Source organism: Falco punctatus, assembly GCF_963210335.1.
Source record: "Falco punctatus genome assembly, chromosome: 7".
Classification (NCBI taxonomy): Eukaryota; Metazoa; Chordata; class Aves; order Falconiformes; family Falconidae; genus Falco; species Falco punctatus.
This window is the reverse complement of record NC_137587.1, coordinates 52935485-52959443: the sequence shown is the minus strand read 5'-3', so window position 1 is coordinate 52959443 and position 23959 is coordinate 52935485. Positions and strand designations below refer to the sequence as shown.

The 23959-nt window shown below is 39.5% G+C and overlaps 1 protein-coding gene across 4 annotated transcripts in view; it reads left to right on the top strand.

Moving 5' to 3' along the window:
• The window catches only part of ENTREP2 (endosomal transmembrane epsin interactor 2), a 149773-nt gene that overhangs the window by 123052 nt on the left and 2762 nt on the right, over positions 1 to 23959 (top strand). For all 4 annotated transcript variants that reach the window (XM_080395584.1, XM_080395583.1, XM_080395586.1 and 1 more), the window contains 5 exons: positions 7538 to 7698; positions 8936 to 9071; positions 15665 to 15740; positions 18580 to 19170; positions 23493 to 23567. In XM_080395584.1, coding sequence (XP_080251710.1) covers positions 7538 to 7698; positions 8936 to 9071; positions 15665 to 15740; positions 18580 to 19170; positions 23493 to 23567 — 1039 coding nt within the window. The remainder of the gene's footprint in view (positions 1 to 7537; positions 7699 to 8935; positions 9072 to 15664; positions 15741 to 18579; positions 19171 to 23492; positions 23568 to 23959) is intronic.

Below are 23959 nucleotides of genomic sequence, written 5' to 3'. Positions count from 1 at the left end.
TCTGACCTGAAGATTTCTTTTTCATTCACTATTTTCAGTCTGCTGTCCCATGATCTGCAGTTGCCTTTAGCTCTACTACACTCAGGAATCTGATTTGCTTCCTTTTTTCTTGCTTGTTAATGCTTGATTTTTACTTTTCCCTTTTACTTTTCACAAAGATATGCGACGTCTCTTAGCAGGGTTGTACCATACTGGAAGTTTAAGGTAGCAGCAGCAAGAAATACCACCCCTCTTAGATGAATAGGTTTTAATTATTTGGCTGATTCTTTTACTCTAGTATTCAAGAGCTATGTAGGCTCTCCTAGGAAGAGGAGGCATAAATATGTAATTCCTAGCCAGCAAAAGCACTATGCAATAGGGAACATCCTCCTCAGGCATCATTAGGTTATCGTTAGGTCATCAGTTTTGTGATTCATGTGCTGTGTTAGTGGCCTTGTCTCAGAAATTAATCAGTTAGAATGGTGAATTTTGGCAAATTTCAAATAATTTCCAATTTTCTTCTGGCATGATGCTGTTCTATGTGCTTCAGGTTTTATTGCCTAGCAACATAGAGCCGGTATATAATTCAGTCTCGAGAAAATCTGCAACAGTGTCTCATGAGTATCTGGCTTCTTGCTAACTTTTGCATACAGAGAGTATCTGATTTGTAAAAGCAAACTGACAGTATTATATTGGAAACTGCTACCTTCCGATGTACCAATCTTTTGGTAAAAATGCTGTGAAAAATACAAACACAAGCTGTCTGGTAGTAAGAGCAGATTAAGCTTTCCAATTAATTTGAAGGGTTTTTGGTTTTTTTTTTGGTTAAACATAAGCCCGCCAAACAAACATTTGGTTTCAAGCACTAAAGAAAAATTCCTGTAAAACATTGCAAACTATTTGTTTATGGTGTTGTATTTTAGTTTCCTTTAATTTTTACTTTTGTACTGTTGTATGGAACACAAAACCCAGTATTTCTGTAGATTTTTCCTTCTTTGAGTTGACTTTCAGAAAGCACCACAAATTTTTTAACTCACTCTAACCTTTCTCACCCTGTTAAGTATATGCAGGTGCTCAGTGTGGGGGGGAAATAAATCTACAAATTGTACTAAAGCTGCAAGAGTAAGTGGTACCTTAGTTAAAGATTGAAATAGCATTTGTTATGTGTTTCACTGCCTTAGACAGTTGAAGGCTGCGCTCCATTACAGGGCTTCCCAGAATTGTTCTTTCTGTGTACACACCCCTCCAGCAGATAAGCGTGAATCAAATGAGATTATATCAAGGTTCTGTAATGTGAAGAAACATCTCTTAATAACCAAGCTGTCACTTCTATGATACATAATTTGTTGCCTAAGGCAGTTTCAGTTTGCATCTTGTCTGATGAATGGCTACTGCAAAAATTCACCCTGTTTTCTTCAAAAGTTAGCTGCCTGAATTAAACAAGGAAATACAAGAAATTATGCCCACTGTGGCCAAGCTAAGGCATGAAGTACACCCGTTCCAGTCCTCCTTCCACTCCAAATATATTTATGCAGTACTTTTTCCCAAAAGTACTGGCACTGATATCATTCAGTGTGTTCTGATTTTTATCACCATCACTGTTAGTAACTGTTTTTCATGTAATGTGATATCTAAAACAATCTGTTATTTTGTAAAGGAAATAAGGTAATGATGACACATGCAAGCTGTAACATTTAATGACTGTTTTCATCAGCGATAATGATAATTCAGCATGTCATTAACTTAATAGGCTGTAGTTAATATTTCTACTCAAATACTTCAAATAAAGCACCTCTGTATGAGGATAGTATCTTGCTAACATTGTTTAACCCGTTATCCTGGTGAAACAGTAATTAAAAAAAACACCACCACCCTTCAGGGTGAAGCTTCACATTAAGTGAGAGTTAATCTTTAGTTATTGCATATTTTTATTATTTAACCTAATTATATAAAACCTGCACTATTACATTTTTTGGCACGAAGCTTGCTTAAAGGTACTGTAAAGCCCAGATGACAGTCCTTTTAGAAATATGCATTGTGAATGATGTACATCCATAGAAACATCCTAAATGTAAATATAGTTGGATAAATAGCCCCCTCACTCCCACCACAATTAAAAATGTAAAATAGAAGCCTTTGGTGTAGGAAAGCTTTTGACTTTTTCAGAAAATGTATCATTTTCCATTTCATGTTTTATTGGTAGACTAAGAATATCTAATATTTAAGACTACTTAAAATAAGTCAGTACTTCAAGGAAGTTGTAGCATCACAGACCAGTCCCTCTCCCTCTGAGACTACAGAGCTGATGGATTGTGATAGCTATAGGAACAGCAGCTGGAAACAACGGAGCAGAAAAATTTGAATCTGTGTTTTCTGCATCAAAATATCTTCTGTATTGCAATTTCCCTTTAAGAACAGGGACAAATTGGAAGAGTCAGCCAGGATCCTTCTGTTCTTGCAGACAATTAGTGTCTACATTTCCCTCCAGGAGATAGTGATTGCGCTGTTTCAGAAAAGGGAAAAATCAGTTGTCCAGGAGGACACTTAACTGAAGACAGAATTATAGACCCAAGTATATTGCAAAGAGCTTTCACTATGGATAACATGGCAATATTTAGTTATATGCAAATATAAATTTTTATTTCCTGTTCTCAAGAATTAGCATATTTTTATTAATGACATATAGAGACTAAAACAAAGATAACAAACTCTGGAGTCTCCAAAGTAATTTCAAAGTTAAGTAGAAAATTTATAAAGCGTGATATGGAAGACAGAGGTAATTACAAGCAGATATGGGAAATACTCTAGATGATAAGATTCCCTTAGAGCACTAGTCGTGTACTGGTGTGTGGCAATTACTGGTTTAGGTATGTCCTAGTTACCAAGAAGTGAATCCCTGTCCTTTCCATGGAGTCAGTAGTGCTGATCAGCTGCAGAATACGTAGAATAGAACATGGTTTTGATCTTTAGTGGGGATGTCCCATACTGGAAATACTGGTGAAGAGTTCTTAGTCTCACAGATCTGGGGTAGAAGGACTTAGCATATCGTATCACATTGGGTAACTGTTTCATTAGACAATTGTATTTACAGTTTTTAATGTTTGTTCAGTTCCTTAATTGGGACTCCTCTGTCAGCTTTTACTTCAATGTACTGAAAAGATTCAGAACATAAATAATAACCACCAATCATTCTAGTCACTTCAGTGACCACCTTAGAGATGACCTCTCAGTGAAGAGCTGGAAATCAGGTCTGGCAATAAAAAAAGCGAGTGAGTTTTGCAGGCTTATTCCTATCCATCTAATGGTGTTTATTTCACCTTGAAGAGCTAAAAACTGAGAGGGCTATTATCCTACAAAGCCCTGCCACCTCCACTGGGAAGTTACAGCGTATGTGTCTTGTAGGTTCTCAGCTTGCTGGGAGGGTCACTGGTGTCCAGCCCTACATCACCGGCTGTGTGGAGTTCTCAGTACTGTGGCATGCCAACCCTTTGAGCGTAACGGCATTTTCAGAAAACTTTTACCTCTTCCGCTCCCACTGGAAGTGACACGCTTCTAACGTTTGTGTTTCTAATTCTCTGCTTGCTAACAACTTGCTGCTGATGCCACGGTGAACTTCTGCGTTGAATTCAGGCCCAAGAAGGGACAAAATGGCAACATTATACGGCTTTCTTGTTTACCCTGCTGCAACCAGATAGCATGTTTTATTCTTCCCTCGTACCTGAAAACCAAGTAACACATTAAGTAGTCCTTAGTGTGAAATAAAAATGAGGGCTGACTAACTCTGTCCAAGCTAACGCCCAATTAAAACACGCAAGTTCTGTGTGCAGTGCGTGCTCTGTGTTGTACATCAATTTAGCACAGGTACTGATCTATGTGTAATGCCTGTTAGGTATCAGACACGTTCATCAGACACGTTCCACAGACTACAAAGTAAGTCCATCTTTAGTCCAAGGACGAGGAAAAAAACCCTGCATGTGTACAGTAATTTGAATGCCAAGCTTCTAATATCAGGTTGCCTATTTTCTTCTGAAAGCTCCCGGCATCCAACAGCTCCAGGTGGTCAACAGAAACGGTTGAGTATTTGGTATTTCCAGAGCTGGAGGATATCTATTTATGCCTAGTAAATATGTTCAAAATGTTTATTGATAGCTATAAAATTATGTACAGCTTTCAACGCTGTTGGCTATTTACAGTGTTTACCAGTGGTGCTGTTTGCTGTCTATCCTTGTCTGCGACCATTTTCTATCCATTGCTTCTGCAGTGGCCCTGAGTTTAATCCTAAAAGCCTGGCTAGAAGAGCTGTTCAGTGAGTTGTTCCGCAGGGTGAATAAAAAATAGTTTTTGAAATGACGTTGAATGCAACTTGGTCTTGTTTATACTTGTGACCCATCGGGCCACCCCCACTTTTGGTTTGGCAGTTCTGGTTATTGCCTTTCCTACTTGCCATCAACGTTTTGAGACTGATTATCAGTAACGACTGTCTTCTAATACCAAAAATTTGTGTTTCCTTGTGAAAGCATTTGTTGTTCCTCCACCAAGTACAGCTTTGTCAGCTGTGGGCATTTTCTTACTGTGTCTTTTTTTCTTACCTATGGGTTTTGTATTGTCTTTGCTGAACCCCTGCCAGCTTTCATCATTTGAGACTAAATCTTAAAGATGTTATAATATATTTTACTGTAGGAAGAATGAACTTTTTCAGGCTAGTAGAGACTAGTAGATAGGGTAGTATGGAATAAGATATGATTTAATTCCTGCTTATTAGCTTTCTGATTGATTTCTTAAGGATGTCTGTTCTTTGTGATAATCCCTTATATATGCTATTGTTTCATTTCCTGCTAGTCTCCCTCTTACAGCCTTTTTCACTTTAATTTCTGTGCTTTCCAGCAGGATGATATCACACAGGTAAACTGTTGTTTATAAACACACACCCCCAAACATGTGCATCTTTCATGTCTGTTTTGCCACTCATTTTCAGCGTTGGTCACACAGAGTTCGTTGCCATGATTTGTATTCACAGTAAAGGTTATTGAAAGGGATGCAAATGATCCTCCTGTTAAACTGAATTGCATCTGAACATTAGGTCTTTTCCTTCTTAAACCACAGCCTCTTCTACCCTGTGTAAAACCTTCCCCTTCTGTCACATCCCACAAAACGTATGCCGATAGTTCACTCACTGTAAAAGTGCTATGTGTTTAACTGCCTTGTTCTGAGGGGTGTCGAGAATATCACTCCTCATGTATGGCTGAATGAAACAAGCTCCAGGGACCTCGAGAATGGAAGGGATGGAGCTACATGTTCTCTGGTGCAAACTGAAGCTTGGCAGTATACGGAAATAGTCTTGGAGAAGGTAAAGAAAGCTGTACAAGAAAGTAGTTTACTTTCCAGACCGTACAAATGATCCAAATTATCAACTCTGTTAGGAAAATGAGTGTAGTCCTAAGTTTGGTGGAATCAAGCAAGGTACGAAATGTGAGCCAGAGGTATTCAGATATTTGCCTTCATTATGATAAACTTTCATATAGCTTTTAGGTCACTAAGTTGAAGTTTATCTTGCTTCCTTTTTTCCTAAAAGACTCTTCATTGTATTTGGGATGGTAGCAGACTGGCGATTGCTGGTCATCGTGGTACTTAGGGCAGAATATTGGTGTTGAACAGTTAATATGAATGTAATGTTACAGTTTGGGAAATGGCTGTTGAAAGATCAGGTGAACTTAGATCGAATTACTGCAAAAATGTAGTTTATTCTCTAAGGCAAACCCGAAGAAATGTCTGGTAGTAGTCAGGACAAGTGTCACAGCTCACGTGAGATCGCTTAACAGCATCAGACATTTTACATAACGAAGAGTAAATCAGGTAGATGTCATGTCTTTTATTCCTGGACCATCAGTAGACTACAGCGGCTGAAAGTCATTGATTGGCTCTAAGATACAGGGACAGAACATACTCTGCAGAAGGCGTTCCATATTTAATAGTTACTTCTGAAAATGTCTCCAGAGATCCAATTAGTAAGCAACTAATAGTTCATTTTCACAAACAACTGAAATTGGTCCTCCTGACCCTCTGTCGTGGTGTGTTATTACAGGTTTGACCTTTGAAATAACATATGTAGTGTTTTTAATAGAATTAAGATGTAACTCAGCCTTTTAAATAAGAGTACCATATATTTTCTATGGTAATGTAAATTCAGCAAAACTGCACAAGTTAAATTTGAAAAAGTGACAAATAGAAAACTGTGACATTAAAAGATTAAAGTAATTTACTTCCTATTTGCTGGATCTCCTAAACGTAAGCATTTTCCCTTTTATTTCACTGCTTCTTCAGTCTTTATCATGGATTTAAACAAATAATAATGTAATGAGACAACAGTACAAAGACATATATTCTGCTGTACCAGTATGAAAAAGAAATGTGCCTTCAGCAGATTTTTTTAGCTCACTTGTTTTAAAAGACATGAGCTAAAGACCAAGTCATCTACTGATCCAAGAAAAGTGATGTGACAGCAGAAGCTTGCCTGGAGAAGAAATAATTCCTCTGTGGTTTTAGATTGCCTTTTGATGCCTTTTGATCCCTTTTGATCCATGGGACCATAGAAAGCCAGGTCAAGGTGGCTGGGTTCCAGTGTGATCTGCAGAGTGGTCCCTATTTGATCCTGAGGTAGTTTAAGCCTTCACTAGCTGACTGGTTCCGTTACACTGTTTCTGATATAAAAGGTATCAATGGTTTCTTGATAGCACTGCTATGCTAGAAGCCGATTAGGTTCCCATCACAAATGTTGACAGTGGTTCTCAGTATTATTAATTTTTATTATTCAGTGTAGTTATTTTCTTTTTGGGTTTGGGATGTTTATATGAAATAAATGTTTTTCTTACTTTCATACCAGTATTTAAAACCTTTACACCCCGTTTAAGTGTGCAGCGTCTGTATCACCGAGCGACAAATGGCAATTAAGAATATTTTCTTTTACAAGAATAATAAAGATTAGTTATAAATGGCTTCCTTTTTGGAAATGAAAAATAGGTGGGATATTTATAGTTGTCTTATACAAAATTTAATGAATATGTGGTAGCTTGTTTCTAATTTTGATATATTTGGGGTTTTGGGGCTGTGTGTGGTTTGTTTTTTTTCCTCTGTAAGCACAAGGCATTTCAGATTGGAAACAAAAACATGGAAATGGTTGTTTTAGTTTTATCTATTGTTCATCAGTTATTAAAATACAGCTGATTATGTAGTGCTACAATAAAATTGTATTACAAGATAGAAGTATTTCTTGAAAAGCCATTTAATTTTAAGTGTCTGTGTGTTGCACCCTAAGAGTGACTGGCTCTGAGGCACAGGTTAGTCTTTAGTAAAACCTTGTGCTATACTTCGGCAATTAGATCCACACTCCTTGCTGATCTCAAATATTTTTATGCTTCCAGAAGTGTCTCTTTCATTTCACTATGGATATTAATGAAATTGGGTATCGTTCAGGATTGCTAATACTGACCTTTTATTAAAACTTTTATTATTGGTGGTGATGTTTCTACCATATGAAGGAACCTGACCTGTTTATTTTCAGTTTCTGCCACAGAGGCCACATTCTACCAATCCTGACTGCATGACTCCGCATGGAACTATCCTGCATCAAACCTTGGATTTCGATGAGTTCATACCACCAATACCACCTCCGCCCTACTACCCGCCAGAATATACCTGCACACCAGTGATAGAGGCACAGAGGTGATTCTTCTTCTACAAACTGTGAAACTCTTTCAAAGAATATGAAGCCAAGTAGTGTTCTTCACTGACATTAGGTGCTTCTTTCCTAGAGAGATTGCATATGTTTTCTGCAAACTTGTTAGGATGCACCTGGAAACATTTGTGGTAAAGCGCTGCTGTGATAAGGGATACAGTCACGAAGTGGTTGAGCTTAACTAAGACAAGGATATCAATATTGAACTTAAAGCAGAGATCAGCTTATAGGTTGATTCTTTCACAGTTGTTTGACATTATACACTTGAAGTTGAATATGAGATTTAACTTTCCAAGGAAATCATTGCAGTTAGTGTGTCTTAATGTGGAGTAATGAAGAACATTAATGACTGCAAAATGGGCTGGTAGAGATGGCTGGCATCCAGAAGGAAATAGAATTTTTAAAGCTACCGTGTGAATGAAGGCTTCATTTTGGTGGTTGTCATGGTTTAACACCAGCCTGCAACGAGGTACCATGCAGCTGCTCACTTACTGCCCTGGCTCCTGGTGGGATGAGGAGGATAATCACGAAAAGGTAGAACTTTGGGTGGTTTGAGAAGAGAGCAATTTGATAATTGAAATAAAAATATAATAATAATGGTAATGAAAAGGAGAGAGAAAGAGAGGAATAAAACCCAAGGGGGAGGGATTAAAAAAAACAAAAACCCCCAAACAAACCCCCCCAAATCAACCCCAAAAAACAAGTGACACACGGTGTGGTTCCTCACCCTGCGCTGACTGATGCCCAGCCGGTCCCCCAGCAGCGATCAGCAGCCCCCAGCCAGCCCCCCGAGTTTATATACTGAGGTGACGTTCTATGGTATGGAACAGCCCTTTGGCCAGTTCGGGTCAGCTGCCCTGGCTGTGCCCCCTCCCAGTGTCTTGTGCCCCTGCTCACTGGCAGAGCATGGGAAGCTTGGAAAGTCCTTGATTTAAAGTGAGCACTACTTAGCAACAACTGAAACATCCCTGTGTTATCAACATTATTCTCATGCTAAATTCAAAACCACAGCACTGCACCAGCTGCTAAGAAGAAAATTAACTCTATCCCAGCTGAAACCAGGACAGCTGTCTGATAAATTTCTTCAATATGATTCTCTATGGTGTGTTGGCTTTGAATTCAGGGAACGCTCTACATCGCTGTAGTGTAGATAATAGTTTACCAAATAAATCCAATGCCATTTCCTGATTATATTAAGTTTACTTGTTTGTGTTTTTTAAACAGAGGTCTCCACTTGGACTTTCCTCATTCCCCATTCAGTGCTTTATACGAAGTAACCATTAACAGCCCGGGAATGCTGTATCCAACTGAGCTGCCCCCTCCTTATGAGGCAGTGATCGGAGAGACGCCCGCCAGTCGGGTAAGGAGAGCCAAAGGAAATTCTTTATGTAGTTTTCAAGTTTTTTGGATGCAAAACAATTTTAAATAAATATAACATAATTTAGGAGTTAGTTGCACTTTGGGGGAACAACCATTAGAAGGTATTTATATTCTTTATACAAGCTTTTCAGACCATTATCTTCAAAAAGGTTTAACTAACAACTTTTACATAATGTGTATTCTCCTTATATTCTTGCATGTTTGGGCAAATACTTACCAGAGTAGTGAAATTTCTGCTGATACCATCTGTTTAAAAAGTTGTATGATACTTGGTTGTCAGTAACAAAAACCTAGAATGGATTGGAATCACCAAAGCACAGTGGTTTTCCTTATCTGAGAAGGATAATGTTGTTTTAAAATAAGATTGTATTTTTTAATTTCTATAGGTAATAAGAAATCTTGATTAGGAAGCAGGTGCATTTTCTAAAATACCCCTACATTTGCAAAATATTTCTTATTCCAGCTACAGATGATAGTGGTTTTACCTCACTTCATTATACTACTTTCAGCTGGAGCTCAACACAACAGTGTAGGTTTAATAAGGAAAAAGATAACTGCGTATCTTGTAACATGTAATGCTATAACTTGTGTGTGTTTGTGTATGTGTGTATAGCATAATGCTCATGGGACACCTGGTTTTGTGCTGTGTGTGATCTGAGCCAAGATAATTACAAAATTCCATTTTTAACTCTGTGTGGTGATAGAACATGTACTTGAAAACTAACAAACCCCTCAGATTAACAACGTTAAAAATACACATTTGCAGTCCCCCACTCATGTCAGATTTCAGATCATGTTCTGGAAAAACACTTGGAGCATCTGGTACTGGTACTGGTATAGGTTCTTGTAATGGTGTGCTCCAGTCTTGATGGGTTGCCTTGAACTCTGTGCCAGATTTCTGCTTTAGTAGTTGTAAGATACAGCCTCTGTAAGGAGGTTCCTGTCAGCCACCAAATTGCTGGAATTGATTCCTGTTTCAGAGTTACATTAGCTGATAAGAAACCATACAGAGCAAAGATTTGAATGATAAAAGCACAGGGACGTGTTCTTCCTATGAAACAGCAATTAGTAGTTCTGTGTTTATTGCTTATACTTATGGCTGTTATGGCTTTTAATAGCTTCTGCTGTTATACGGCAGAAATGGTTACTCCACAGAGCGCATAACACCTATATTCTGAACTTTGAGAAATAATCCAATATACTTCAGACAAATATTGACATTACACTTTTTGCCTTCTATTTTACTCTATAGTATCAGCTCAATGGAAACTGGAATTATAATGTATCTGCATGTACAGCCAAAGCGAATCTGAGTGAAGTTCTACTTGAGATGATTTGTGGTGATTGAATCAGCGGTCACAGATGGGAAAATACTTAAAATTGCTTTTAGAAGCTGTAGTTTCTTGCAGGCTTCAGTAAAAACTCAAAAAGTGAAACATTCTAGATACTGCTTATCAGTTGTTAATAGCACTGTGGAAATACGTGTTCAGGTTGCCAATTGCACCCAAAAACCAAAGGGAAGTACTTTGCATTTCCCCAGAATATAACACTGAAAAGTTAGCTAGTGATTTTTTTCATGCTGGGGGAAACCCCAACTGAAACCACAAAACTAAAGAAATTATACAATTTTTTACTATTATACGCAAGAAGATTATTAGGATAATTAAAAGGCAAGCATCTGAGAAAAAAAGAATGTTGAGATGCACAGTCCCTGACAAAAATGCAATTAAAAACCTCCAAGATATGCCTAATTTTGCAGCTTCTATAAGTGACAAAGCAGCTTCTGATAACTCTTCTAATCCTTGCCTTGTAGCATGCCTTCTGCTACTGGCCACAGTAAACAGGCCAAACATTGCACTACCTTTGGTCTATTTGGCTATAATAAAATGAATCAGTATTAACTGCTTAGGAGTGAAGTTTTCTTCTGAATAGCAAAATTGGAGTTTCCAAGGCCATCTCCTCCCTAAAGTATTTTTTATCCATTTTCCATCCTTCTTCCTTTATAGTAACTCAGAGGAACATGCAAGCCCTGGAGGAGCTGATATTTTTCAGTAATCAAAAAAGAAAAAAATGGGCAAAAGTGGTATGAAGTATACATGGTTTGGGGGGAAACAAAAGGATCATCTCTGTAGTAAGAATTCATATGTGGTACTAAGTAGGGTTTAGAAAAGTGTCTATTTATACCTGAGCACAAAATCACTTTGAGCACTCTTGTAATTGGGATTAGTTTGCATAAGCCTCAACATCCAGCAGCAAAACAGCACCAGCATATAAGAAAAATGTAATTTAGCAAGACATGATTTAAAGCAGCAAAGACATGCTCTTGCAAGAAGAGCACAAGCTTTAATAAGTAGATGTATTGATGGCTATTTTTATGGCATCTGGGGTCAGTGTCAGTGACTTGCTTATTTCTCTGGCCACCTGGATTCCAGGAGTGTTTGTTCTAATCACAAGTGAAAATGAGCGGTGATTTTTAATTTCTAAATGGTGATAAATAGGTAGTTTCTTACCAGGGGTGAGTTTATATATGCCTGGTAGTTGCTGGTTCAGAGAACTTGTAGGAGCAAAATACCAACAGGTACTGAGGATTGGAAGTGAAGCACACTGGCAATGCCAGCTAAAGCCTGCACGATGACTTTGTACCAGACACCTTCCTTGACAACAAGAGCCCTAACCATATTTTTTGCAGTGTCCCAGTAAATCTGTAAATGGAGGAATGGAATGGAGCCAAAGTCTAAGACAGTTTTAGGCCTACAAGAGGAATAAAATGGAGTCCCAAATTCTTACGTGATGCAAATGCTCCCGTATAGTACGCACTGAGCTATGGTACAGTGTGAACTGGAATAACTAGATTTATAAATCCCTCAAAGGCAGGCTTTGCAATGGAAATCATGGCAAAACTTCAGCTACGTAAATGCTTTTTGGGAACCATGATGTAATAATGTCATAATTGTAAAACCTCTTACCAGGCATCAAGCAATAGGTTTTTGTTTGTTTTTAAATGGATTGAGGTCTGTAGAATTTTACTAAATTGTATCAAATTAGACTCAGTATTTCATGTGTTTTCACAGACAGCAAATGTCAGTGCTAATTGAAGTGGTTGCGTCAAACTAAAAAACTGCTGTTGTCATTTGTACTGATTAGGAATTCCCATTTTATGACTATGAATAGAAGTTTTTTCACACTTTTACGTGCAAAATATTGACTAGGATATAGAAAAGATGAGAACAAACAGATTGGGCTTGTGGGTGAATTATACCAGTGACTCTTTTATAAGGTTTGCTGTGCAGGCTTGTTAAAAGCAACAGATTTCTTCCCTTTTCCTATTGATAGCTTAGTCTCTGTCTTTATCAGCTTTATGTCTGAGGATGTGCAAGTCAATAAGGTGGTGTTACCCTAGGCTGTGCAGGAACCTGTATGAAACCATGTGATGTCCCTGTGACCTGACTAAAAATTGTTAGTGTTACCTACTATAATTAAAACCATGGTTCTCCTTCCCCCAAGCCACAAGGTTAATCAATTCCAAATGCATATGAAATACATTCAGCAATTACTCTTGTGAATGGAGAAGGAACGAGGGAAGGAAAAGGAACAATGAACACATTGATCAGATAGGTTTAAATGGCTTATGTTTTGCAAAATAAGACAAAACTCTGAAAAAAGTAGAAATGAAAATTGAGATTATATCCCCGATTTCCTCTGCATGCCTGAAATCTTTAAATCTCTCATCTTCTCACTATTAAGGGTGGCTGGTTGTTACCTATGGGGCCTCTGAATGATAAACCTTAAAGATGATGAGTGGTTTTTTCTATGTGGGGGATTTTACATAGAGGAGAATATTCACAGTCTTCCATTTGGTCTCAAAAAGCAATTTCTGTGTGTGTGTGTATTTGTCCCATGCATTTGTCATATTGTTGGGGTTTGGTTGTGAGGTTTGTTGTTTTGTTGTTTGGTTGGTTTTTTTTAATTTCCAGCAGTTGTAATTAGAGAAAACTATAATATAATATAGTCTGCAGTGTATAAGCAAGCATCCAGAAGTTAAACTTAAGGTACCATGTCCTTTGTTTTTCATAGTAATGAGTCACCTGTGAGAATGTTGTCTTATTTATACAGCCTCATGTCTTTAGGTGTGTTGCTGCAGGGTTTTCAGCCTCTGTAGGAGCCTCTGAGGTGAGGCAGAGCCTGAGATGTGTCATGGCTGAGCTTTTGTGTCTGTCTAAATTCCAAAGGATATGAAAGACTGATACAAATCTCGTTGCATGGAGGAGAGTGCTGAGAACTCTCTGTAGTTTCCTTGACTAAGACATGACTCCTTACCTAGGTGAGCTGAAAGATTCTCAATGTTAACACCTAACTGCAAGGTAAAATAGTTTGTCTCCCGCCCACATTGGAATACACCTTGGGAACACGGTGTGCTCTGTGCAAGCCCTGTTCCAACAAGGTGTCAAAGCAGAGTACTGAGAGCTGTTCTCTGGCTTGTGTCAAATGACCTTATTCCCAGGTCAAAAAATTCTCTCAATGCTCTAATTGTTCCCTTTGGCAAACTAAGCAGAGAATTAAAAAAAAAAAGGATGTGAAGACTGAACTGTCGTAATCTAGGAGCGTTTGTGTAATAGGAAAGTAAGGTGTGTAAATACAGTGCATGTATTTCTTCTACCTGTAAAATAGTGTGGGGTTTTTGAGAGATGCCGTATTTTGATTTCAAGTATTGCTAAGATAGCTTTTTTCACAAGCCTTAAGTTAGCTTTATATGCTGTGTAATAATGTTAGGTTAAACTTACTAGGTCAAAGCTACAGATGGTTCTTTTTCATTAGTACAGGTTTGCTAAAACCTCAGCCTTGCATGTAACTCGTTTTATAGGTACTAGACAATGTCACTACTGCTGCCAAGCGACTGGCAGAATGTAGGTCAATAAATGTTTCGGAACAAATATGCAGAATATATTTCCCTGTCAATGATTAGGAATTTATGAAACCACCTAGATTTTAAAAGAACCTTTAGATTTTTGAAAAGAAACACACAACCTTAAAACACTGTATTATTTCTTCCAAAATGTAGTTAGTGTGAATTTTCTCCAGCACAAAGCTTATTTGAGAACACTTGTTACTTCTCCAGTTAGTTCCCAGCACTTCCACAGTTAGTTCCGAGGAATGTTCTGCATCTTAGAGTGACACAACTAATTTATTTTTTTACCACAGATGTGATATTCTGCTTCAATAAAGAAAGATCCTTTAAGAAATTTCCAAGCAAATTGTTTAAAATGAGTGATTTCACTTTGCCTCCCAGTCCTTTATCCACCTATTGCTGAGTTAAAGTACTTCTGGTACTGTCCTTGTTTAGAGTTGTATTTGCTAACCCTTAGGCTTAAAATCACTTTTAAAAACTAAATGTATCAAAAAAAGTTTCTGTGGACAGATAGATAAAAAAAAAAATAAATGTAAGCACAGTAAGTTACGTGTATATGTGTGTGCATTAATCTATGCTGGCACCGTGCACTGGAAGCTCTTTCCTTAATAGCTTCAGAGTAATAGTGGTTCAGATTCAGGTTTTTAGAGGGACAGATACAAATTAAGCTCTTGACAAAAACGTTTTCACACAGGTGACTGATGTTGATTTCTAGACTCTGTCACCAACTGTAACAAGCTTTTACTAGTTAATTGTGGCCCTACAGACAGAAGAAGAAATGCGTTCTGCTAAAGGTAGTATCAGTCTCATTCCTTCAACTTCTCTTTTTTTTTTTTTTTCCTGTCATTTATTGTTACCAGCTATTTATTGGAGCCATTTTTTAAATAATCATGGTTTAAAAAAACTGCTACAGATTTAATGAGGTTTGCAACAAGGTCTAATCAAAAGTCTTATCAAAATCAGTAGAAAGAACATTTCCTAGATTTCAGGTGCTTAGGGATCAAGTCTTTCCAGCAGGACTGATTCTGTATTCTTTTCACATAATTCTCAAAATTGAAGGGAAGGTCCACTTAGATCCATCCTTTCAGAAAAAAAGTGAGTCCTCCTATCTCCCATCAGCAGTCTGACAGGCTGGAGAGCACCCTGCATGGGTGCCACTTTGGGTGGCAGTGACATTACAGGCCTTAAAAATCCATTTGGCGTTAACATTTCAGCAAACAACCAAAGGAAAATACTGCTCTTGTGCTTGTCTTTACGGCTTCTGCTGCTCCTTGCCCTCGTTTAGTGTGATACAGTGTGGTAGGAAAAAAGCATAATATGGAAAAACGCGGCCTGGAGAAAGACATTGCTTGTGATAAGATCATTAGTTTTAAGCATTGCAGGCATTAAGTTTGTTAGGTGGGCCTGCAGCCCCGGCTGCCTGTGAATTCCAGATGAATTAGCTTGTAGATTCTGGAAAAATGAAAACTTGCTGTAAGCATGTTCCTTTGCCCTGCTGCATTTGTCTCTGACCCAAAGACATTGTTAATTACTGTATCTTTAAATAGCTTTCGATCTGAATAGCAGCTTATAGATCGTTGTTGTTGCACAGTCAGGTGTGTTCTTCAGAATGTTGTTTTGGTAAATCGCAGGTGATCGTGCTGTTTAAATAAGCAGTTTTCTTTTAGGTCACTGGTACGGATCAGCAAGTGTCCGAGTCCAGCCTGGGTGAGAGGATCACGGCCCTGGATTTCAGCACACAAGGTGATCATACCATTGTGTTTGTCTACTTGAGAAAGACATTACAGGATTTTTGAGTGGTCTTTTCCTTCTTTTCTTCTTCTGCCCTTCCCAATGGAGAAAGAAGGATTTGCTTTCAGATTGTTCATGGCAAGAAGAACATTTTCACAGCCATAAGCTGATGCGGCTGGAAATGCAGAGGAGAGTTTTGCTCAGCAAAGCATGCTCTGTAAAGCCCTTTGAGGCAGTGATGGTAACTGTCATTTCTCTTTGAAGAGTCGTGCGTATAAGTGGCAGTTTGTTTCTCATTGTCAGCAACCACAGGTGCCTTCCTAATAGTCCACACACGTTCTCAGCGTAGCAGTCTCCTGCATGGCTTCCAGAAGCCTGAATAGGAAGCTTCCTGCCTGAACAATAGATTTTGTGAATGCAAGTAGACGAGTAGCAGCACAGAGCCCATTTGTTTAAAATTTTAAAGTTACTAGACCAGGCCTTGTTACCGCATCTGTTGACACGGAGGGCTTTTTAAACATCAGAGCCTCATTGGATCATGAGGCGTTGAGCAGTTTCTACAAAATAATGATTTTAATAAAACCTCCATTAAATACTTTTTCCACATCATATGCATGTTGTATTAATGATCAGACTGGCAGGTGTTCTCAGTTAGTACACTTAGGGCAGAGAGGTGCTGGCAGAGCGGTCCAAAAAAGAGAAATAGTCCTCTCCCGCCCAGCATCCTGAGCAGGACCGGCAGCCTCGCAGGTTAGTGACGAGCATCTGCTCCTGTGCACACAGAGTGGCTCTTCTGTGCAGCAGGATTCCCGTTTCCAAAGCCACTGGTGGTTAACTTTACTGCTAATTTGTTATTATTTTTTTAAAATACCCTGGTGTTTAACAACTGCAATGGAGTGTGACAGCTGGAGGTGACTAGTTTTTAGGTGCTGCTGTTAACAAGGGCTGTGTCTACAGAACTAGTTCCTAAAGTTCGTAAGTACATTTGGACTTCACATCCACATACGAAAGTCTGAGTTTTAAGGCCAGTGCTAGAGTTCTGACTATCAGAAAGCAGTGGACCAGCTCTCAGGCCAGAGTTTTGATCTTATTGTGCTGTGCACGCTCGAAAGGGAACCAGGAAGGTCCTCGGGCATGTTTTATTCATGTAAAATCAGTCAGGTCTCACCATGCCATGTCCTTTGAGCAGTGATTGCTTCTCACCTGCTTTAGGCCCCTCCTCCTGCCATCTGTAGTGCTGGAAAAACTGCCAGTGGAAGAGTAGAACAGTAAGAAGCTGTAAATACAGTTTAAGGCCCTTAAGTCCCGGCAGCAAATGGTACAAGCCACCATGTTCTAATGATCAATTAAATCGAATCAAACCAGAGAGTTTGCACAGTGAAGATCTGTGCTCTGAAGACAGGCACAAACTGGATGCTTTTATTTATCCATACAAACTTTATAGATATTTAAAAGCTTGAGTTAAGGGAATATTTGCAAAGAATCATGACTAGGTAAAAAAAGATACTTGGGGACTTATCACAAATACAAATGGCCCTATAAACCACTTCAGCTTTGCACCTAACACATAATAAATGGTGCATATTATGAGTTTTTAGTGTAATGTAGAGGTATACAGGTATTTCCATTATTGATTATTATGTCCTTTTTGGCAAAGTTATGATTGCCTTCTAAGTGTTACAAATCTATTTCCTGGAAGGCCCAAAAGAAAATAGTTGTTGTGTTTCATTTTATGTAAGAAGAAAATGTTCTTCATAAAATCCAACCTCATGAATATTTGATTTTCATTTTGATAGCTAATTTCCCTGTACCGTAGGAAAGCTCACTGCTTCCTAGACCACAAAACATGGGAGCACTTAACAAATGTTCTCCAATTCACTAAAAGGTCCTATTTTCCTATTCCTGAACAAAACAGTTAAATACTTTTGTCTCATCAATATGGTTAGTGACAGCTGTTGTGCAAAAAAAGAGCGTAAGAGGCTGCCGAGCTGAATAGAATTATGTGATGTGTACTTTGTAAATATTTTGATTTTAGATGTAGGACTTCAAGGAGCTCCAGTCTGATATGGGAGAAGTGTTGTCTGTATTACTGGGGCCTGGAGACTCGATTGTCTAGTTTTATTTTCTTTATTTTTGACATGACTTGGGGAATAATGCAGAGGCAAATACTTACTTTCATGCAGGGGGCCTTTTTCACTCCTAACATATTTGTAGACATGATGGAGGAAGTGTTAACAGTCTCAGTTTTTAATACAAAGGACTTCAAAGATGGTGTGGCCTTGCATAGAATGTTTTGTTTCTACCTGAAGTGTGTGTGTCAGGTATGGAACATCTCTGGCACACAAAACGATGGTGAATTCTCATTTGTAAAGAACTTGGATAAATGCTTCAGGGAGCTGATGATTGATTGGAAAGTGTTAGGTGCAAAGCTAATATTGACAGCAGTGATAGGTTTAAAAGTGACGAGAACCATGTTTTTTCAGCATTTTTATAAAGTTTTACTTTTTCTACTACAGACAATCTCACCGTTTACCAGAGACACCAGTAGTGAAAGAGCTGTTCCCATCCAAATGTAGCTACAGCTGATGCTGTGCTGTCGGTGTCCCAGCATGCTTGTTAGTTGAAGCAAATTCTTGAGGACAGCACAAACTGTCTTTGCTGAGGGACACTAGAAACAAGTCGGTTACTTCAGTCTCCTTTTTGCTTTGGCAGTCTGTCATCTGAAAGCTGTTGAGTAACTATTAATGTACTTGCCAATTGCTAAATTTGAAGCAGTGTATTGAAAATGGGGTGGGGGAAATGGGGGAGGGGCACAAAGTCTTTATTTTTCTGTGAATGTCTTGTTTTGCAGTTTCTGTTGAGAGCACCTCTTTGATGGTCTCTGAGGCTGTTGATGTCCCAGACCGTAGCTACTCCTCTGAAGATCTTTGTTCACTGGAAGTTCAAGGATCTCTCCATTCTGCAGATCTCTCTCCCTACTGTACAACCCCCAAAGGGGCTACAGACCAGAGCTGCAGTACGCTGGGTTACAGCACCCGCTGCAGGTTCCACAGAACTCGCTCGGAGGGTTGTCCTGATGAGGATGACAGTTCCCACAGCCGGGCCTCTACAGACAGGTCTCAAGGACAAGAAAAGAGCTGTGCCCATGGCAGGTCCTCGGACTGCTCCTCAGAGCATTTCAGCCCCTCAGAAAGAGAACTGCCGAGTTCTGCTCAAGAGAGCAATGCCACACCGCCGCTGAAGCAAAAGAAAATGTGCTGTGCGGACTTTAGCCAGCCTCCTGTCCCTTCCCAGACTTCTCCCCGTTTGGGGCCCGCAAATACTTCTTCATATGCGAGCGGCCACGAGAGTGTTGTCCGGCAGCATCACATTACAAAATGCCGAATTTCAAATATAGTCCGATCAACTAGTGACCCTGTATCATGTTCATCTTACACAGAAGGTAGGTGCAGTGCCACAGGGCTGGTGGAGCGTGGGACAAATGAGTGGTGATTTATGCAGCGACTGATGCTGCTGGAAACCATATATAACGTTCCGACAAGGGTTGACTTACGTATGAAGGCTTCAGTTCCATGTGCACTTTTTCTAGATTTTAAAATTAAGAAGAATGGAAATGGGAATAGTGACAGAGTGAAATTAATTTTGGCTTTTCTGAATTGTACTAGCCTTTCTGCACCGCTCAGAAAACCATCTCTTGAGTAGATGCTTCCACCTCTCTATTACTATTATATTGAGAACCTAAACCAAGAAGTAGAAGGCCAGCTGGGCTCTATTTAGGAAGCGATTAACTGAGCTGTCATGCTTGTAATACAGCGGGTTGTGTTTCCTGAAGGTGACAGTATTGGTGCAACAGAGCGTGACTGTGTAGCAGCAAGTTGGAGTGTACAGTGAAAAGTTTTAAAAGACAAAAAAAATGAAAGATGAGGCACGTGATAAGATGATAAATGAAAAGCAAAGCTTTTGGTGTTGTGGATAAGCATCTTCTGCTATGAAACTCCTTTTAGATAAGCAGGGAAGAAGAGAGATGTTGTTAGCTGAGCCAGCGTATCTTCATAAAAGTCTGATTGTTAGTGGAAAAGAAACGTTTGATTTAGTAGAGAACAACTCGATCAAATAATAGCAGGAATGGTCTAAACAGTTTGAAGCGTGCAGGTTTCAGAAAAGGATGTAAGCTGTTTAGAGAGGTTCAAAGGGGTAACCTGGAGAAGTGGTTTGAAAGTAAAGATTAAAAGCTTTGTAAGATGCCATAGACCAGGGGTCGTCAAACTTTTTAACCAAGGGGCCGGCGCGCGGATGAAATGGCAGGCAGTCATCTGTGGCTGCTTGGTTTGCCTCCCCAACCCCCGGCGGGGGGTTCTGCAAATACTGGGGGCCGGATTGAGGACCCTGGGGGGCTGTATCCGGCCCGTGGGCCGTAGTTTGAGGACCCCTGCCATAGACAGTGTTCCTACAGATGCGTTCACTGGGCTTTCTAAGGGGTCTAGAGGAAGAGTCCTGTGACTAGCTCAAAACAAAAGTGGACAAAATGTTGAAAAAACTGGTTTCATTTAGGAAGATGATGTGTTGGTTCTACTACACTTCTTTTTGCATCATTATTCTGTTTCTGTGAATTTCAGAGACCTCATACTTAGTTCAGTAATTGAATGTCTTTTACCTTCAGGAATCTAGCCTTAGCATCCTGTCCAAGAAAAGCGAGTCCTTCATCTAGAAGTCTGCGTTTATGTTATGAAATACACTCTGCTAGGATGTACGTGCTCTGAAGCTGCCGTGTAGGCAGTACATAGGAATTGCTGAATCCTTTCTACTGTGCCAAAGACAAGAACTGCCCTTACTCTTCTGGATCACGCTCTGCAAGTTCTCAATATTGTGCTCCATATGCTCTTTGGGTAGCATTGGGTAGTTTGAGTGAGGTTACTGTGGGCAGCTGTATCTGCATGTTCTAGCTGCCTGCAGGGACACCTGGTAGCGCAGATGTTCTGCCTTCATTTTTAACATGTCCTAAATACATCCGTCATCTCTTCTGGAGAAGCGGCATTATGGGTATGATTTTGACTAATTTCCATGTTCTCAGCCCTACGTGAGTTGAGGGACACGGGTTGCACGTTAGTGAGACGTAACTAGGCTTAGCAAAAGTTGTAATAAAGGAGCAGAGATGGTTCTAGAGACACTGCTACACACACATGAGAGAGGAGCAAGGGAAGAAGTAACTGAGGGAATGTGTTTGCGCTGACCTAGCCTGCTGTCCTTTTGCTGCCCACAGCAGACTGTTTAAAATGAAACCTTCCAGAGAAGCAGTTGAGTCTAGATGTGCCTGTTTCTTTCATCTATACGTTTGGCAAACTACAGTTTGCAAAATTTTACTCTGTGGAGGTTTTCACAACTTCACGTCATTCCCCTTCCTCTACTTCTTGTTGAACGTTATTTGGAAATCAACCTGGTTTTGAGGTAGCGCAATTCTGGTAACACGTACCAGCTGTTTGTAGCAGCCCTGAAGCTTATTTTTTCTAAGCTGTGACACATAGCTGAAATCCTTTATAGTCTTTATAACTTCAAATAGGCATTTGATCGAGATTTTTCGTGACTGGCTGTTGGTATTACTGCAGAAAATTTTAAATACATCCACAGCGCCAAACAGTAGGCAAAGATAAAGGGAGCAGTCTGAGCTCCATCAACTAACCAACCCAGGAGAACAAGTGTTTGGGTTTTTCTCACTAACATACACTTAATTTTTAAAATCACCCTGGAGTAGAAGAATTGGCCAAACAGACTGACTGCATGAGAGACAGAGCTGTACCTATGTATCATTCATAGTAGTTACTCATGTGAGATGCACTGCAGACTCTGGAGAACTGAGGCGTGGGGGAGCTTCAGGCGTGTTCACAAATGGGAAAATACAGCGGTGAGATTGCTAAGTGGGGTGTGGTTTTGTCTTGGGACCCGGACTTCCTACTGTGAGAAAAAATATTAATTTATCTTCGGATTAACCTCCCTATACAAGTCAGTGTGAAGAGATTTAGAAGCACAGCCTTGAAATTTACTGTGTAGAGAATTGTTAAACGGGTCTTGAATGTTACTGTGATTGCACTGCATGTGGATTAGAACATAAATTATTTGACACAGGATGTTGCACGCGTGCAACAGCATAGGGACACAACAGCAATGAGATCTAATGATTTAGTAATCTGGGAATTTTAATGCTGGTGTAAAACACTGCACTCTTAAGTCAATAAAACACAATTCTTGTGCTTCAAGCACATCTTGACATGATGGGGTCTTTATGGTATGTATAGGCAATAATTCTCCCATTAATCCTTTAATGCTGAAAATGAGCTTGTTGATTTGTTTTGAAATATCTGTAGCTCCTAGTAAGACATTATGAATTAAAGTTTAGTTTAATAGGTGCCTTTATAGTCCCTGTGTAGTTCCCAGACAGTGTAAGTACGGTGGGTTTACGTATATTCTCTGTAAGAAATAGTTCCCTCTTGGAGGGGGAAAGTAGTTTGCACATTTTTCTGTCTTTTGCTGGTAAAGTTTATCACAGCAAAGGAGGACAAAATCAACTTCTAGCACTGTGTTTATTACAATAAACTTAATTTATAATCAAATATGATAGACTGTGTGGCTAGATGAATTAAGTGCCTGAGTGATTCTTGTAGTGCCTGTGTTCCAGATAATTCAGGATAATGCCTAGCGGTGTAGTTTTGCCTGTGCCACGAGTACATTCGATAGCATAATAATGGATGGGAAGACAGAACCTCTGAAGTGTCTCCTCTTAATAAGCATGGCATGATTCGTGTGTTGCAGTACTTCAACATAACAGAGCAAATTAAAGACAGAATAGAAGCTGTCTCGCTTGATTTCTCACAGATTTTCTATGTTTGTAGCATCTTATGTTTGTTTTCCTTCATTTAATTATTCACTTTACCAGAGAGGGTTACACCACCTTTTCATTATAAACTTGCCCTGAAGATACAGAAGAAAACCTCTTCTGATCCGCCTGGAAGTTCAGAACAGCTTTCAGTCTGTACAAATAATGTAAACAGCCTTAGCATAAATGACAGGGTTCAAAGGGGTGACTGTCACAAGGCTGAAATCAAAAAGGCTGCAGTGGTAATTACTGCGTAGTGTGCTCTTACTGTCGTTGGTGCTTGTGTTGGCATCCCAGAAACGCCGTCGCTAGAAGGCAGCCGTGCCCAGAGCTGTCTGCAGAGGCTCTGGAACCGCTTGTTATTGACTGGATCATCACTAACCGTAGTGGCCACCTACCCATTAATTTAATCAGCGGCGGAATGCATTTGTCCTGCAAAGAACTGAGAATCTATTAAAAAAAAAAAAAAAAAAAGAGGTAGAAATATTGAATATAATGCTGGGTTTGTAGAAGTAAGAAGGGTTCAACTTGGTTTTCCCATTTTCTAAGACAAGCTCTGTCTGCCAAGGAAGTAGAGGGAAGGTCTGAGATCTGCCCGGGGCAGAGGGAGCCTTTTGTAGCTTCAGCGCTCGGGCCTGAGACATTTAGGATTTGGTGGCCGCCCGACAGAGGGGAGCAGCAAGCAGGAACTGCATCTTCCTATGTAGTTAACAGCTGGCGGGACGCTGCTGTGTGCAGTAGCTTCTCGTCATGAATGGACATCCTGAAAGTAGTATTTTTTTCTGAGTAATTCTGTAAAGGAGATAACAGAAAATTGCAATGCGTTTTTCTTTGCTTTGGGCAGAGGATAGCAAGGGTTGATCGTGCTCTTTCTGTCTCTCTCTCTTTGGTTAAAGGTGATAATTGTGCCTGGACTCCTGTACGTAGCCAGCATCAAGATGCAGGATTATCTCCAGCTACATTAGAAACAGGTGAGGATCGGTTTTCTAAAGCAGGATCATACAGGTTTCCTTCTTTTATTTTAAAAATAATTAAAAGCTTCAAGCTTCTGATAGAGAAACAAAACTCTAGAAAGTCCGGGGCAGAAAACTCACTAACAGCGTACCTATGTGATATACAGTGCTGAGGGAACCAGCCTTGTGAGTGAAAATAAATGCTGCAAACGTCCTCTGTTTTACTTTAGCATTTTTGTTTTCTCTGTATTTCTTACTAATCTCTCTTGTATTATTCACTGCTTATAATTTTTGAGGCTTATAAATAAGTGGCACTTTATTCTTAAAGTTGGGGGGGAGTGGCTGGGCCTAAACCATTACAAGTTACATATATAACACTGAGTAGCTGCTGTTTCCTCTTATCATTTATG